The sequence below is a fragment of the Triticum urartu genome, chromosome 1 (genome assembly GCF_003073215.2).
Source record: "Triticum urartu cultivar G1812 chromosome 1, Tu2.1, whole genome shotgun sequence".
Taxonomy (NCBI): domain Eukaryota; kingdom Viridiplantae; phylum Streptophyta; class Magnoliopsida; order Poales; family Poaceae; genus Triticum; species Triticum urartu.
The window spans coordinates 569,621,904-569,639,364 of NC_053022.1; the positions used below are offsets into that span (position 1 = coordinate 569,621,904).

At 46.8% G+C, this 17,461-nt stretch overlaps 2 protein-coding genes across 2 annotated transcripts; one reads left to right on the forward strand and one right to left on the reverse strand.

Moving 5' to 3' along the window:
• The first annotated feature begins 933 nt into the window (after nucleotides 1-933).
• On the forward strand, nucleotides 934-4,260 carry LOC125533206. The gene is made up of 2 exons (XM_048696939.1): nucleotides 934-3,256; nucleotides 3,336-4,260. The coding sequence occupies exons 1-2, from the start codon at nucleotides 1,090-1,092 to the stop codon at nucleotides 3,512-3,514; spliced, it is 2,346 nt and encodes a 781-aa protein (XP_048552896.1). The 5' UTR covers nucleotides 934-1,089; the 3' UTR covers nucleotides 3,515-4,260.
• LOC125531427 (mitochondrial adenine nucleotide transporter ADNT1) lies at nucleotides 3,894-8,976 on the reverse strand. The gene is made up of 8 exons (XM_048695839.1): nucleotides 8,611-8,976; nucleotides 6,954-7,002; nucleotides 6,263-6,426; nucleotides 6,004-6,041; nucleotides 5,093-5,205; nucleotides 4,851-4,964; nucleotides 4,417-4,755; nucleotides 3,894-4,318 (listed from the first exon to the last, which is right to left on the reverse strand). Exons 1-8 carry the CDS (start codon nucleotides 8,775-8,777, stop codon nucleotides 4,238-4,240), a joined length of 1,065 nt encoding a protein of 354 aa, XP_048551796.1. The 5' UTR covers nucleotides 8,778-8,976; the 3' UTR covers nucleotides 3,894-4,237.
• Nucleotides 8,977-17,461: the final 8,485 nt, after the last annotated feature.

Genomic DNA, 17,461 nt, shown 5'->3' on the forward strand with positions numbered 1-17,461 from the left:
TTGAGAAATAAACTTCACCTTCTGTTGTATTTGTATAAAAAAATCGCCAAAGCGGCTTTCATGGTATTGTGGATGAAAAAACAAAATCAACACTATATGCAAGTTATTATTCCCGCGTTCAGAAACCCCCGCGGTGCACGCCCACCTGGCAGACAAGCCCCTTACACTTGACGGGGAGGGCGGACCCTTGATGGGAACGCCCCCGGTGGAGGGTGGCGAGTACTCCGATAAACGATGGAGCAATGTTGAGGCTCGATGGTTTCCTTGTTTTTAAAGTGCTCCAAATCACCGCTGAACCCAAATATTGTGTTTTTATAATACGAAAGAATAATCATATACTAGTGGAATTTCGCTTAAAAAGAGTTGCCTAAGAAGTACCGACTTAGCGGCATATAATAGTGAAGTTTTCAAAAAAGTAAGTTTCCCGCGGCATGGATATTACCCTTAAAGAAGAAAGAAAATAAAAGATTTCAAATATTTTCTAAGAAAAAAATGAAATAGTGGCCTTTTAGAAGAAAAAAAAGAAAAAACATACCCACACACACACACAAAACCGAACTAATAAAGAAAACTAAAAATAAAAGCAAAGTAGGAAGATAGAAAATAGGAAGGGGAAGGCCTGGTCGCACCTGGTAATGGGTACGGCCTGTTGGAATCGACTGGCCAAATACATCAGAGAACAAATAAAAAAATGAGTGTGGCTATGTCTCACTCGACTGAGACTTAACCAAATCTCAGTCAAATGACATAATATGTAAGAAAAAAATAAAAATAATTGAGAAAAAATTAGACGGATCTCAATATAAGATCTGACGAATATAATATAAATTAAGACATAACTAAATCTCAGTCGACTGAGATTTGACAAGACTGGAAAAAAATAACAGAATAAATAGTAAAGCAAGATCATTAACACACTAAACCGACCGACACAAAATAAAATTTCAGGCGACATACATACAGCTAAATTAATAAATAAAATAAATGGCAAAGACGTTTTATATAGGAGTACTTAAGAAAAAGCAAGCAAGCTGGTGTAATACGATTTTTTCCACCGTGCGGGAGAGATGAAAAAACAACGATGCATGCATGCAGCATGGCAGCATTCGTATCCGTCCACCAGCCTCACCCATCTCTCTTTTCGTTCAACCAGCGATCGAGCGAGCGAGGCCCCAAATTAAGGATCCGTCCATGGAGCAGCTCCGGCAGGTGGGCGAGGCCCTCGGCGGCATCGCCGCCCTCATGGCCTTCCACCACGACCTCCGCGTCAACCCGCGCCAGTGCCGCCTCCTCGCCGACGCCTGCGAGCTGGCCTTCGACGCCGTCGCCGCCGAGGTGCGCGCCAGCCTACGCTTCGACGACCGCCTCGCCGGCCGGTGGAAGCCGCTCGAGTCCCCGCTCCGCGAGCTCTGCCGCGCCGTCCGCGACGCCGAGCACTACATCCGTCTCTGCTTCGGGGACCTGCACGGCGGTGGCGGCGGCGGTGGCGGGAGCTGGTGGGCGCGCGCGGCCGCGCTCACGCACGGCGTCGAGTCCGTCGAGCTGCACCTCCACGGCCTCCTCTGGTGCGTCGCCGTCGTGCTCGAGGCCGTCGAGGTCGTCGCTGAGGCCACCGCGGCGCTCAAGCCCGACGAGCTCGCGCGGCGGCGGGTGCTCTTCGCCCGGGACTACGACAAGGACCTCCTCGATCCGGCGCTGTTCCGGCGAAGCAGGGTGGGCAGGGCATATCTGGCCACGCAGGAGCTCGCCGCCCGGATGGACACGGCGTGGGCGGAGGACAGGTGGCTCCTCTCGCAGCTGCTCGACGAAATGAGATCCAGGCCGTTGTCGCGGCAGGAGCACCGGATCGCCGACCTCCTGGCCGCGCCGCGCGGGGAGCCGCACCCGGCGGCCGCGCTCCTCCTCGGCGACTTCCACATGCGGCGGCGCCTCGGGGGCAGCCTGAAGGAGGTGCAGTGGATGGGGGAGGCCTTCGCCGTGAAGCACTACGTCGGGGTGGACGCCGACGACGCCGCGGTCGGCGCCGAGATGGAGTTGCTCACGTCGGTGGCGCACCCGAACGTGGCGCACTGCCGGTACTGCTTCCGCGACGAGGAGAAGCGGGAGGCGTACCTCGTCATGGACCAGATCATGAGCAAAGACCTCGGGAGCTTCTTCAAGGAGGCGAGCGGCAGCGCCAAGCGGCCGCGCGCGCAACTCCCGCTCGTCGTCGTCGTCGACGCCATGCTGCAGATCGCGCGCGGCATGGAGCACCTCCACTCCAAGAAGATCTACCACGGCGAGCTCAACCCGTCCAACGTGCTCGTCAAGACGCGGGGCAGCGCCGCCGACGCCTACCTGGTCGTCAAGGTCGCCGGGTTCGCCGCCGACCCCGGAGCTGCAGCCGTGACCAGCCCCGGCCGGAAGGCGTCGCACGCCGCCGCCGGCGCAAACGCAAACGCCAATGCCAGTGGGCAAAATGGCAGCGTCAACCCCTGCATCTGGTACGCGCCGGAGGTGCTGGAGAACGACGAGCCCGGGCAGGCGACGGCGAGGCGCACGGAGAAGGCGGACGTGTACAGCTTCGGCATGATCAGCTTCGAGCTGCTGACCGGCAAGATCCCGTTCGAGGACAACCACCTGCAGGGCGACAACATGAGCAAGAACATCCGCGCCGGCGAGAGGCCGCTGTTCCCGTTCCAGGCGCCCAAGTACCTGACCGGCCTCACCAGGCGCTGCTGGCACGGCGACCCGGCGCAGCGGCCGCCGTTCAGCTCCATCTGCCGCGTCCTCCGCTACGTGAAGCGGTTCCTCGTCATGAACCCGGAGCAGCACGGCGGCCAGGCCGACGCGTCGACGTCGACGCCAGCGCAGCCGCCGACGCCGACGCCGCCGGTGGACTACCTGGACATCGAGGCGCTGCTGCAGAAGAAGCTCCCGGCGTGGCAGCAGCGGCAGGGGGGCGTGGCGCCGCGCGTGTCGGACGTGCCGTTCGAGATGTACGCGTACAGGGTGATGGAGAGGGGCAAGGCGGCGATCCTGCACGTCGGCAGGGGCTCCGACTCCGGCAGCGAGGCCAACTCGCTGTGCGGCGACGAGAGCTTGCACAGCGGCGCGACGGTGCCGGACGTCGTCGTCGAGATGGCCCCGACGTCGAGCCCGCGCGCCAAGGCGTGGTCGCGGTCGCCGTCCTCCAAGAGCAGCGGCGGCAGCAGGTTGGCGCCATCGGTGTCGTCGCCGCGCAAGCCGGCCGGCAGGGTCGCCGGCGCCAAAGCAGGCAAGTGTCTGTAGCTGCGTTCCTCCTTGGAGCTCGCCGTTGAGGATGATGACAATGGCGTAGGTGCATCTCTATGCAGGGTCGCCGCAGAAGTCGAGATCGATGGGGGTGGTCCGGCAAGCGGCGCCGTCGCAGCAGGTTGGAGCCCTACGACGGACGCCAAGGATAATGTCCGACGGGCAGCTGCAGGCCGCCGTGATTCCACAATCCCGGCGGCGCGTGCCCGGGGGTCACGCTTCAGACTCCGAGCTAGGCTAGAAACGCAAATGCAAGATTGTACTTCTGATGTACTCAGTAGAGAGCGAACACGCATCTTAGCAATAAGAAGAGCAGATTTTACACAAATAAATTCAGTCATGTGGCATTTTGTCAGTCATACATATGGAAACTACTCAGTGGATGTATGTAAACAAATGGGTCTTATATGTCACCCAACAAACAAACAGACTAGGAAATGCAAATGCATTCCCTCAAAAAAATCCCTCGAAGAAAAAAGGAAATGCAAATGCATGTTCAGATATAGCAGCACACTGTTGTAAAGAGTTTTCTTCAGAGACATCAATATATCAGCAGCAGCAACAGTCCACAAATGAGAAATGCCAAGTAACTAAAAAGATAGATGAGATGCAACAAAGAGTGAAGAAAAGAAGAGGATCATGAAAATCAACTATTAGCAGCACACAGCATGCAGCTTATGTTTCAATCAATCTCAATACAGGGTTCCTCACTGAATAAGACTTTATGAGTCAGGCAAATGCTTTAATGCTTTACAGCCAACTTATTACTTTCCGAAGCGAGAGAGCGGCAGCAATTAGGGTTCCGGAACCAGTAGTAGGATATATCGACATGGGCTGAGAGGGCCTTATGCTGAATGGAGCCTCGGTCCTATTGTCCTTCTACTCGCCCTGCCTAACAAAAAAAGGGAACTCAACACCTACAAAAATAGAAGTTGATAACACGGACAGCGCTAGGTCCGATTCTTCAGTCTATCCTCATCTCTACTCCTAGAACATCCTTCACAGCCTCATACGTGACAAACGCGATGGCGATGGAAGGCACCACCTGAAGAGCCAAAATACAGGGGCAGTGGATTAGATAAGAACAATAATGAGATATCCGGGAAGCTTATAGACATCTGCATTGCTCATTAGAAGCATTACCTTCACCGAGTTGGGCACAAGACCCTTGTACAGAGCACCAAATCCTTCGTGGCGGACAGTTTTCCTGAATGCATCAATCATACCATTGTACTGGAGTGCCTCTTTGCCTTCTCCAGTAACAATAGAAGCAGCGTGACTCCAGCCGACCATCTGCATCCTTCTCCTGACAACATCAAGAGGGTATGCCACAGTCTGGCCTATGGTTCCAGCCACAGCTCCGCATCCAAGCCTTGTTACTACGTGCAGCTCATTGTCCTTTGCAAGATCGAATGCATTTGACTGGAGGAGCCAGTCCTTCAGAGACTCGTACACAGCAAAGTTAAGGCCAACATAAGGGACCTGCAAGAAGAAGAAAACAAAGCATTGAGAGGTAAGTGCCCATCAGCAAGACGCATCACACAAATAGATTACAGTACTAGGTAAGAGGAACCTACAACTCCAATCACTGATGGAAGCCAGCCTCTGTATAAAGCACGGAAGCCTTCTTCACGGTACACTGTGCCCAATGCATGAAACATACCACGGTACTGGTAGGGAGACTTCTCTGTCTGCAGAAGTGATATTATTCTCCATTAAAATAGAATATGGAATGAAATTTAAGCATGTAATAACATGTATTCAACTATTCATGTTCACAGTATCATGATGACAGAAAGCAATGAAATCTAGACAGTACCTGAACAGTAATCCTACCCCTAACCATATCCATGGGATAAGTGGCAGACATGGCTATGATACCAGCTGTGGCTCCGGCTCCAAGGCGCAAGATTGGACTAAGCTGAGCATTCTCTGTTCACAATAATTAACATTTGACCAAGCGTTAAATCTACAGGACTTCCAGCAATTTATATCTATATGTATGACAACAATTTCTAAAACAAAAAAGTATGAAAAGACAGCCAAACATGAATTCTTTACTTAGTTGAGCAAAATCAGTCTGATATGTATGACAGAGGTCTTGAACTATATGTAACCACTAACACAAGGGTATTCAACCCGGGGACTTTTTGTTCCACATTAGCCTACCTATGGTTTATAAATTAACAAAAATACAATTTCACATTCAATTTGGTGAGCAGCAACCTTTATAATGCTTACGCCTCGAGCAGTGACCGGAGTTGGATTAAAGCAACATGTTACTAAGGCGTAAACGCCATATAGGTCAAGAAACGAATGTTATGATAAAATAAACACTACTGGGACACGCAAGTCATGCAGAAATAATACTTCCACTTCCTGCATCGCAATAATTATTAATTTTAAGCAACTAGAGTGGTTCGATTCAGATTCAATGAAGTGCCTGTAAGATTAGATTAAATAATAAGAACCTAAACAATTTCATGACTTCTAGTTAATGATAGACAGGCCGCCAATGCCATGAGGTGGAGAATCTGAGTACACCAATTAAATTCCTCTTTTAATTATTTCCACAAAATGGCACAGCAAGTACAGCTGCGATTGTAGACATGACCAAACACTAGAATCACGTGTGGTATAACATGAGGTATGTTTTCACTTCTAAAGAGACGAAGATGCCAAACTCGGGAAACTTAATTTATGTAGTAAGGACAAGAGAAAATGGCATACCATCCCCAGTCTGTTGCCGGTACAGATACAAAATACCCCTGTAAGAATGGTACAGAAGGAAATAACATATCAAATAGAGCTTACATGAAACAAGAACATGTCAATACATGGTAATAAAGAAATGCTCCTAACCAATTTCAGGTCAAAACTGTCTCATCGTGCAACAGAGATAAGTTCTGCAAATTGCAAACTACAAATAACTAGGTGGTGGAACGCAAGTGGTTATGCAAGGCAAGAGTAATTGCAACCAAAAACCCACCTTGATGCTTGCTCATAGCTGAAGAATTTCACAGCAGAGTTTGGGACAATCCTTGCACAGTTAGTTCCATTGCCCTTAAACAGTCCACGAAGGCCTTCTGTTCTCCATATATACTTAAGCCCTTGAACGGTACCATTGTACTTGATACTGTGAGGATTTTGAACCTGCAAGGAAGGTAATAAAAGAAAAGGTCCACACGGTGAATTTCACAAAACATTTCCTTTTCACTTTTAGTAACAAAAGTATTGGGATCCGGTAACAAGGGTGAACGGAATATTATTAGCATTATTTCCTCATGATGATTCAGAACTGAAAATGTGAGCAATTAGTGCGCACTCAAAGAAGTTTAGTTTGAGTGGCCACCACAAATTAGAAATGGTTCCATGAATGCAACAAATGTTAATAACTAGCTATAAGACAAAACATGGCTTGAATTATAATAGACAGACCATATCTAACACACTGATGTGGTGTATATGTATATTGCATCACATCAATGTTAGCTGATATCATTAATAGAAGAAACTTTTGAAATAATCAAAGAATATAATATTGCTATTAATTTAGTCATCTGATGTCTTAGTACATGGTAAACAGAACAACTTAGGAAAAGACAATTCCATCAATTTATCATTCAACCAACATGAACAATAACATGCCACAAGATAAAAGCAAAAATGATGATCTACACCTGAAGCAGGATCTTCAATCGCTCAAGCGGAGCAACAGCAGTCCTCGATCTGTGCAAAACAACAAAATAAACAAAACTCATAAGCATACACACCTACCATATCATTGACACGCAGTAGTTGGTAAGTATTTTTTTAAAGATAAAACAATTATGCATAACATAATCATGTAAATAGCTTGTAACCTTTCATGTGTGTTTCAAGTATGTTTGCAATGTTCTTAATGGCCAGCACAACAACAGAAGAAGAGGAATTCAAGCTTTGACTTCAGCGAATTATAACAACATTTTCTAGCTAGAGTACTAACCAAGGAAGACAAGATCAACTCGGCATAGTCGTGTACCCAACAAATATACTATAACATCACACCATGTAACCACAGATAGGCAATCAGGGGCTTGGCTTTACATTCATGACATCATGGAGAATCACATGCTTGCAAGTGCACCACTGATTAACACATCAAATTAAGAATGCACCAGTAATTAACATTAAATCCAGATTCTTAAAGCCTGTGGTTAATCGATACTTCTGTGTGTGTTGGAGGGGGTGTACTTCTGTGTGTGTTGGAGGGGGTGTTGTTTAGCAACTTGTTCTCAAGAACGCAATGTTTCCAAGTGGCTAAAAAGCAAAGCAAAAGGCAAAGCCAGCTTTGACTCCAGCAACTATAACAACGTTTGATAGCTAGAGCCCCAACCAAGGAAGACAAGATCAACTAGCCATAGTCCTGTACCAACCAAATATATATTATTACATCAAGTAGGCACTTAGATGCTCAGCTTTAGATAATGGGATTTCATGACATCATGAAGAAGCACATACTTAAGAAGGTGCCAATAAAGAATGAGCCAATAATTGACACCTCAAATAAAGAATGTGCCAGTAATTAAGATCCAGATCATAAAGCCTGGTGAATCGACTTATTAGGGGGGTTTAGCAGCTTGATACACTAATCTTGGATATAAAATGTCCAGCCCCAAAATAGCTCCAATTAAAGGAACTCATTGCGCAGAATATTAGGGATAGCATTTTAAAGACAGTGAAAAACAACAACATACAAATTTGACATTGAATTGACGGTAACAGGATGACGAGAAATGCTAATATAACCCCGTCCAGTGTTTTTCACCTCAGACTAATGGTATATCGCTAGGGTTTAAGCGTCAGCAAACTGATCCAAACAAAACAATTAGCATTAGTCAAAATGCTCGACAGCAGATTCTGCCTGACGTACTACAGATCACGAAGCGGTCGGTCATGTGTGCAGAGGGAAATGGTATAGATCATAGACGAAACTAATCAATCAGATGCGAATTTTAATCGAGACCAACAACTCTACCAAACGAGATCTGAGGGGCGCGCGGCAAGGGTTTAAGCGTCCCGAATCCCGGCAGCACAGATCGCCCTCGCGCCCACCTAACTCCATGCATCGACTCGCATGCCAGGCGAATCACGCACATACCAATCGCGTCCACCTGGAAACCCCAATTGGCCCGGGGGACACGCGATTCCGACACAGACCAAACGCCAATCTAATTACAGGAATCGCCACGAAATTGCGCCAAATCTGGGAGTCGGCGCCCGTCGCGAGAGACGCCGCGGAGGGGAGCGAATCGAGGAAGGAGAGAGGGGGGAAGGGAGGAGGAAGGGGGGACTCACAGGCCACCGGCGACGCCTCCGGCGAAGAGGGACTTGCAGACGGTGAGGACCTGGTGGCCGGGGCCCTTGACGCCCTCGCGCGCGAGCTTGGCCTCCTCGGCCAGGTTGACGATGGTGTTGACGGCCGTGTCGCCCCTGCTCTTCCCCACCACGTCCTCCGATGCCATCTCCTCTCCCGCGTCCGCCTCCCCTCTCGCCCTCCCGGATCGCGCGCGGCGGCGACGACGGCGACGACCTCCCCTCGCCGCGCCTCGGAGGAAGATGCCTGCCCGGGGTTTTTGCGGCGGCGGCGGCGGCGGCGCGAGGGGGGAGGGGGCGCGTGCGTGGGCGTGGGCGTGGGCGTGCGGTGGGGAGAGGCGCTGGTGGCTGGCTCCCTCCCTCTATTAACCCATTCCCGGCGTCTCGTTGCGCTATTAGCGCCGCTGCTGTTACGTGCACTCGACTCACCACCAGCTCATCTCCCACTGCCCATGGGACCGACTTGTAGAGGGGACCCACGCGTCATGCAGGTAACGTTTAACCTTGCGTGTGCGTGCTGCATTTTACTGTGGCTCGCTGGTTTGTGGGAGGTGACGGGCGGGTGGATCCTCGCCGTCCATGCTTATCCCCCGAAAGCGCCGGCCTCGGGATCAGCGACTGGGGCCCAGCTGTCGGCCAGCGAGAGCGAATAGTGTATTGGCGACACAGATCATCACCAGGGGGAAAAGAGAGAGAGAGAGAGAGCGGGTTAACGGAAACCTAGATCCGTCGCGATGGAGAGGAGAGGGGGGGAAGCTGCTGCGGCTGCTTTTTCCCGCGGCCTGCTGCTGCTGGGCTCCGATCCCATCGCGCACGTCCATCACTTTTTTTTTCTCTTTGGTGTTTATTACGTAAAATATAAAATAATTTTGATTTCGAAATTATTTCCGGGCTGGTCATTTCGACCTTGCTTTGCTTGGGTCGAAAGGCACGGGGGTTTGGTGCCCGACCATTCATTCATCGCACGCTTTTCATTTTTTTTCCTGAACCGTAATAATGGCCGTGTACTGAAAACAGTGGTGATGGCGAAGAATGGTTGGTCTGGTTTGTGTGTTTGTACTGCGTCGGGAAAAATGTGGACAGGAGCTTCAGATCAGGCTCCCTCCGATGGACGGATGTGGACTGTGTATTTGGCCTTTCCTGCACGCGTCGGGCCATCTACGCGCCCGTGCAACCTCCTTCACGTATCTCAGGTCCTTCATCCGTGGTCGTGGCTGGCGACAGTGAGGTTTTCGTTGGACCACCGGCGCAACCTCTGCTGGAGGTGCAACCGCGATCACACAACACACGGCGGTGCTCCGCTCCGCTGGATAAATGCGACGGGAACCGGCCTGGGAGAAAAGAGTGGTGGCTCGTGGATAGATATATACGGTTTATTCGCCGGGTACTGGCGGATTTTTCGGCCGCAATCTTTTGCGGCAAGGGGGAAACGGATGTGCTTGTTTTGGCGACAAGAATATGTGTTGGGGAGCTTGGGATGGGTCCAAAGCGGGTCGATCGACCGGACGTCGCCCTCGCCTTCCTTCATCGACTCCCGCGCCACCAGGCACCGGGTGGCCTGGACGCGAGCCGTGCCCGGGATGCGGCTTCAGATAAGGGCGCTGCAGTTATCAGATAAGGCGGAGGCCTGCGGTGCACGACAGCTACGCTTTTTCTTTTCTTCAGTTTTTCTTCTGATTTGAGGGGCTTCACTTGGTTTATATGTAGATGGACTGTTTCGCAACTCCTGTCCATGAGCCCGGTCCGGGGCCGAGTGTTGTAGACGAAGTAGTTGATCACGTCACAATGCAAAAAGTAGATGAACACATAAAAGGGGAGCCTTTTTTCCTTATTATAATGACAATTGGTGAATTGTGTGCAATTATTGCTCCTCACCTAAATATATAATGATGATTGATGAATTGTGTGCAATAAGGGATAAGTACCCACTTAACATAAAGTATGAAACCAGGAGGGCTAGGCGGTGCGCCCACACCATACCTCTAATGGGCCTGGTTTTCTAACATTCCCTTTTGGGTACTTAGCTGTATATTGATGTCTCAAAACTCCGAAAACCTCAATTAAAAAATATATGAAAGAAGAGTGCATAGTATACGTTGTTGTATTGCATGAATTGCCTCGTCAAAAACCTCGTGTGAGAAACATCAAAATAACTAATTCAAGAAAAAAGAAGTACAATTCACTCAACCATCAAGTTGAGTACTCGATCATCAAGATAGATATTATAACGACGAGTTTGTGAAGTTTCTTTTCCTGAACCTTGCATCTCCCTAGTCTCATCATGCCGATTCCACGCATATATCTCTCGAAGGATGATGCCTATAATGATTTAGTTAATAAATCGGCAAAATTTTCACAAGACTTGGACCCCGTTCAGAACCTCACTGGCTTCCCAAGCTAGCCAGCTTCATGAAAAGCCAGCGCTAGCCAGCTTCACGAGGAAGCCAGAAGCTTTTGGCAGCTCCGGCTGCATGGGTTGGCAGCCAAGGAAGGCAGCCTGAAGCCCATCCGGGTGGGCTGTGAGGTGCCCCAACTCTGTGGGGAAGGCAGGATGGGCTGGAAAGAGAGCTACATGCCAGATTTTGAAGCTCTTGTATATTTTCTATGTAGTTTCTGTGATTTTGGTTGTACAAATAGTTAAAGAATCACAAGTGCAAATAGTGCAGTTTTGGGTTGTCCAAGTGCAAATCAACCTGGGCAAAAGACATTGTACTGGATGGCATGATTCCTGATCAAGACCGTGGAAAATTGATCACAATCATGTATGCGATTTGGACATCACGCAACCGATGGACACATGATCAGCCTGTCTTTGATCCGGTCCAGTCGGTGAAGATGGTTAGGGATGACCTGTTGATGCTTGAAACACCCACACAGCGTCATGGTATTCTTGATGGACAGTGCTGGAGGCCTCCCGACGTTGGATGGATCAAAATTAATACTGATGGGGCTATTAGTACTGAACATCATTCTGGAGGAGGTGGTGGTGTTGCTCGTTCTCACCTAGCCTTCGTTGGAGCTTGGAGTAAGCCGTTCGCCGGGATACTTGATCCACTGATCGCCGAAGCTTTAGCTCTTCGAGAGGGTGTAATCTTTGCACAACTCTGGGGTTTCTCACATGTGGTGATGGAAGTGGATTGTCTGGTGGTTGTTAACCTCTGGTCTTCGCGCAACAATGTTTGTTCCATTGTAGCCCCTATCTTAGATGAAATAGGGGAGAAGTCTTCTAGTTTTATTTCCTTCTCTGCTAGACATGTCCTAAGGGATGCCAACAGTTTGGCAGATCTCTGTGCAAAGAACGCATGTACTTTGTCGGTCTCCGAGTGCTGAAGAGAGGAATGTCCGAATTTCTTAGTTAGCAGCCTTCGTGCTGATTGTAACAGGACCTTGTTAAAGCAATAAAGCTCCCCAATGTTTCGAGGCAAAAAAAGTGCAAATAGTGAAACGAACATGTATATTTTTGAATTTCATCAAGTTTAGATAAAAGAATCACAAGGTTTGAGATATGTCCTACGACAAAAGCTTCATCAAATTTGAATATGTCTGCAAATCAAAAAGGGGACACATATCTATGCAACACAAGCATGACTTTACCAACATAGGCATAAATATTTGCATATTCGCGCACGTTCTCCCAATGTACCTTATTTCCTGGGGCCCTTCAGGAATAGAAGCTCTTAGATGAGTCACATCAATTGCACCAATGCAATCTTTCAGATGCGCATAAGCCCTTCTATCTGTCTTAATGATATCATGCAAAAGATGGAAGTTTGGTTCTTGTGGCTTAAGGTAGGAGTGGGATGCCATGTTGACCACACATTGAAGAACCTCATGGAATTTACGATTGGTTGTATCCGCTGAATGTTTGAAGCGGTTTTGAGTTCTTCTGCTTGATTCACAACCTCCAATGTCCACAAGAACATAGTGAGGGAGTCCTGGATTAGGGGGTCTCCGGACAGCCTGACTATATCCTTTGGCCGGACTGTTGGACTATGAAGATACAAGTTTGAAGACTTCGTCCCGTGTCCGGATGGGACTCTACTTGGCGTGGAAGGCAAGCTAGGCAATACGGATATGTATATCTCCACCTTTGTAACCGACCTTGTGTAACCCTAGCCCCCTCCGGTGTCTATATAAATCGGAGGGTTTTAGTCCGTAGGACAACAGACAATCATACCATAGGGTAGCTTCTAGGGTTTAGCCTCTTCGATCTCGTGGTAGATCAACTCTTGTAATACTCATATCATCAAGAACAATCAAGCAGGACGTAGGGTATTACCTCCATCAAGAGGGCCCGAACCTGGATAAACACCGTGTCCCCTGCCTCCTGTTACCATCCGCCTTAGACGCACAGTTCGGGACCCCCTACCCAAGATCCACCGGTTTTGACACCGACACATAGCAAGAGACTCGTAAGTGCTAACAAAGCATGTCTCTTTTAGACCATAATTGCATACCAACAAGTCATGAAGATCAAAAAACACACTTGCCGTCATTCTCAACATTGTGTAGGTCTCTCCAGGTGTGGCAATAGTCTCTTGAAGCCAACAAAATCCACTCAAAAAAGATTTCTAGGCTCGGCCTTCATCACCCAACTTTCACAATACTTGCTAAATATGGCTTCCGCACCCGAACAAAAGCATGTACATATTATGTTGTTGACGCATAACCAAATTCCTTATTGTTTCATAACTATTGTCATCATCACTCTCAATATCTGATGACATCTGCACACACTACTAGGAAAATGCTTATACACAGTAGCATAGTAGTAGTGCTGGAAAAGAGTAAACGCTGCTGCTACTTAGTAGTAGCGCTGTTGCACTACAAGCCCTGCTACTATGGGCATAGGAGTAGCGCTTGAAATGGAAAACGCGCTACTACTAAAAACTGACAGACCGTTCCAGGTACGCTAGGAATACTAGTAGCGCTGGAAATGAAAAACGCGCTATTACTAAAACTGACAGACCGTTCCAGATATGTTAGGGATACTAGTAGCGCTCATGGGGAAAAAGCGCTACTACTATTGATCTTAGCAACATCGCTTTTTCCCTTACAAGCGCTACTGATATATTCAGTCCCCTCCTAATAATACCAAAGTTTAGTCCCACCTCGCTCCGCGAACAGAATTTTTACCATCTTAAATATGGTGCTTCTCAAACAATCACAACCACTTGGTCGTCATTGAACTCTATGTGTAGGATCTGTGGAAACCAGAGAAGATTCCTATTGACAATTTAGATTCTAAAAAAAAGATCACTAATGACCAATGTATTTTTGAAAAAAATTACATGCTTAGCGTTAGCAATAGCACTTTTATACAGAGAGCGCTACTGAAAAGCGTTACTGCTAAAGATTTTAGCAGTAGAGCTTTTTATGGATAAGCGCTACCACTAAGGGCCCTTATCCAAATTAACCGACCCGCGCGTCCTCTCACTCTCCCCCTCACACTCTTTGTCGCCTCTGTCGCCTCTCTGTCGCCTTTGTCGCCCTTGCTGCCGTCGTCCTCCTCCTCCTCCTCCACCCCAAGGTCGATCCCTCCCTCCTCCTCCCTCTCCGCTGGCGGCCCCCTCCTCGTCCTCCTCGTCCTCCTCCTCCTCCCTCATCCCTCTCCCGCTCTCTCTCCTCCTCCCCCTCCTGCTCTCTCCTCCTCCTCCTTCCCCTCCTCCTGGCCTCCTCCCACACCTCCTCCTCCCCCTTTCTGTAAATAGATTTTAGTTTTTGTTAAATGTAGGTTTTTGTTTTTAGTAAATGTAGGTTTTTAGTATATTTTGTTTTTGGAAAATTTGAATAAGTAATTTGAAAAGAATAAGTAAATGTAGGTCTTTTGAATAGAATAGGAAATTTTTACAAAATTTTGAATAAGTAAATTTGAATAGAATAAAATATGAAATTGAAAAATAGGTCTTTTGAATAAAATAGGAATTTTTTAGAAAATTTGAATAAGTATATTTGAATAGAATAATTTAATGTAGCTTATGGAGTTTCACTAAGTGCTAAGATAACAATAATAATGTTTTTGTTTATATTCTGTTTTTGCAGAAATCAAGGAGCCCCTGCATCATCCCCGCCGTCGTCCCCGTCACCGACCCCCGCACACCGTCGGCCTCCTCCACCACCGTGAGGTACTCCTCCTCCCTCCATTTAGTTCATTAGGTTAGGTAACTTAGGTGAATTTAGTCAATTTACTTAGGTGGATTTAGTTAATTAATAGAACTATTTTATTTTTTTAGTTAAACCAATTATTCCCGCATCGACGTCGAGGATGCCTATCCCGCATCCCCGTCGTCGACTCGGCGGAGGAGGCCTGGGATTGGTGAATATAAACATGTATATCTCAAGTTTGAATGCTCATATGATGTAGATATAAACATTTATATCTTGTGTTGCTCAAATAGGATATGTGCTTGCCCAAGTGGTCGGCCATGTTTGCAGGTTACACCTCCTATAGTGGCCTATAGTTTGCCAGAATGTTGATTAATTTCTGTTCCGACAAATTTCAGGCGCTCGATATGTCCTTTTTTAGCAAAGGTCATGCCAGATTTTTCCGTGAATTTTGGCATGACTTGTGCTAGAATATGTAGGAAATATTGAGTGGCCTGGATTTTCTCGAAAAATAATTAAATGGCATTTCGGGTTGACTTTAAGTCTGTCGAGGCTCCATCACCGACGGTCGAAAAATCAGTGAGGGAGTGTATCCACCATATATGAGAGAGGACGAAGAAGACCGACTGTTGTCGTGGGGGTCGTTTTTCCTTCTTCTCCTTGTGCTAGACCTGTGTTATGCACTAGGGAAGGAGGAATAACGACCATCACCGACGGTTGAAAAATCTATGATGGAGTGTATCCACCATATATGAGAGAGGACGAAGAATCCTGACTGTTGTCGTGGCGGTTGTTTCTCCTTCTTTTCCTTGCGCTAGACCTTTGTTATGCACTAGGGAAAGGAGGAGTAACGACCATCACCGACGGTCGCAAATGTCAGAGAGGAATAAGTGAGGGAGAGTCTCCACCGTATAGACTCGGCAGACCGATAGTCAACCCGTGATGAATAATAATGATCTAATTTAATTTTTATAGTACATATATTGAATTGTACAAGTTTAATCTTTGAATTATGAACATAGGAAATGTCGTCATCGGACGACGAAAGTCTCCCGGGGGAGTGCAGCTGGTGCAACGACGATCGAGGTCTGTGCGACAGGCCTCACCTGGATGAAGATCGGCGCTTTAGCATTAAGCTCCAGGAGACCTTCAATGTTGAAATGGTACGCAAGGACGAAAAGTTTTTTTTCGTAATTAAGCATGACTTCAACTATTTCAACGTGTAATTTTCATCTTTTACAATTTGAGTAGCTTATCCCATGCCATGCAAGACGCTATGTCTTGGAGAGGATGGGTTTTGAAGACCATGAAAATTTCGAAACAAAGAAAATTCACGTCAGGACCCATCATGATGTGGATTTTGAAGTAATCTGTATAATTCTAAGAGCGTAACCCATTTTGGTTGCAAAAATTGAAAAGCACTTTGCAATATGTATGGTTTTTTATGAGGGTATGCTTGTCACGATGGATCTTGGTGATCCTGACATCGACCAAGACAATATGGGCATTTGGGTCCTTGTTGATATGCTTCCAATTCTACCGCTATGTGAGTTTCTCAAACATAGTTATTAACTTATTTCTATTGTTCATTTTAAAATAGTTGACAACTTATTTCCATTGATAGCTTATTTTCATTGTTCAAACAATGTGCGGAACATGGTAGACAGAACCTACTACACCGATGGCTCTGAGTTAACTTATCAGGAGAAAAATCATCTGGTCGCATTTTGTACTGATCTTGAGAATTACAATATCTATTATAAAACTCCTCCACATTATGGTCAATATGTGTCACTAGTGCACGTGTTGAACTACTAACATCCATGGAGATGTCATGGTAAGATTTTTTAGTATTACGACATCCGTGCATCTTTTGCATAAATTCTTTTAGAACTTAACTACATTGCTAACTACTAAGTTATTACTGTGTTTTTCAACAGAAAATTATCTGGTCACATTTGTGGGTATATTGATAGAGTTATGGTAACAAATATTTATATATTAGTATTGTGTAGCTTAGTTTTAACAAACATGACATTCTAGAATATTCTACATTGCTAACTACTAAGTTATTACTATGTTTTTCAACAGAAAATCCCGAGTGATTGTGTGCCTCATCTGATGTATCAGAATGGTCGCCTTGATGTTTTGAACATACGGCCAGGTCATCATACGAATCTCACCTGTCCATATTGGATTTCTAAAAGAAGTGGAGACATGAAAATCAAAGAATGAAAAAAATTGTATGGACAGTCGTAAGGAGGTACTTGGAAGCAACATTGTGCAAAAGGCAAGAATTGAAGACAGGATAATCACCATTCTCCATAATGGAGAGTCAGGCCTATCTTGTTTTATGCTATTTTACCTAAGAGAAGGTAGTAGGTCCTAGTTAATAATACTCATGATCATGTGCCAAGAACAACTAAGTAGGATTGGTTAGATGACTGTGATGATAATGTGGTATCGAGTAGAAGTTGTATGATCGATGATGATGAGTATGACTTGTTATTATGATACCAATGATAAATTATTTATTGTTATGATCGATGATGCATGATGCTAAGTTCTTATATGAGCATGGTTACTTATTATGTATAACAGTGGGTGAAATGAATCTGGATTAGATTCAAGTGAAGCCAACATGTGGTGCACATCGAAAGTACTACTAATCCAAACTAGATCAAGTTTGGATTAGAGTAGTACTAAGGTCCACAAACTAGATCAAAAG

What these genes read in the sequence shown, in the direction of transcription:
- LOC125531427 (XM_048695839.1), bottom strand. Translation starts at nt 8,777, where the DNA reads ATGGCATCGGAGGACGTGGTGGGGAAGAGCAGGGGCGACACGGCCGTC. An exon ending in GGAGGCGTCGCCGGTGGCCT is followed by an intron (nt 7,003 to 8,610) that starts GTGAGTCCCCCC and finishes TGTTTTGCACAG; the next exon opens with ATCGAGGACTGCTGTTGCTC. An exon ending in TTCCATCAGTGATTGGAGTT is followed by an intron (nt 4,756 to 4,850) that starts GTAGGTTCCTCT and finishes TTCTTCTTGCAG; the next exon opens with GTCCCTTATGTTGGCCTTAA.
- LOC125533206 (XM_048696939.1), top strand. Translation starts at nt 1,090, where the DNA reads ATGCAGCATGGCAGCATTCGTATCCGTCCACCAGCCTCACCCATCTCT. An exon ending in GGTCGCCGGCGCCAAAGCAG is followed by an intron (nt 3,257 to 3,335) that starts GCAAGTGTCTGT and finishes ATCTCTATGCAG; the next exon opens with GGTCGCCGCAGAAGTCGAGA.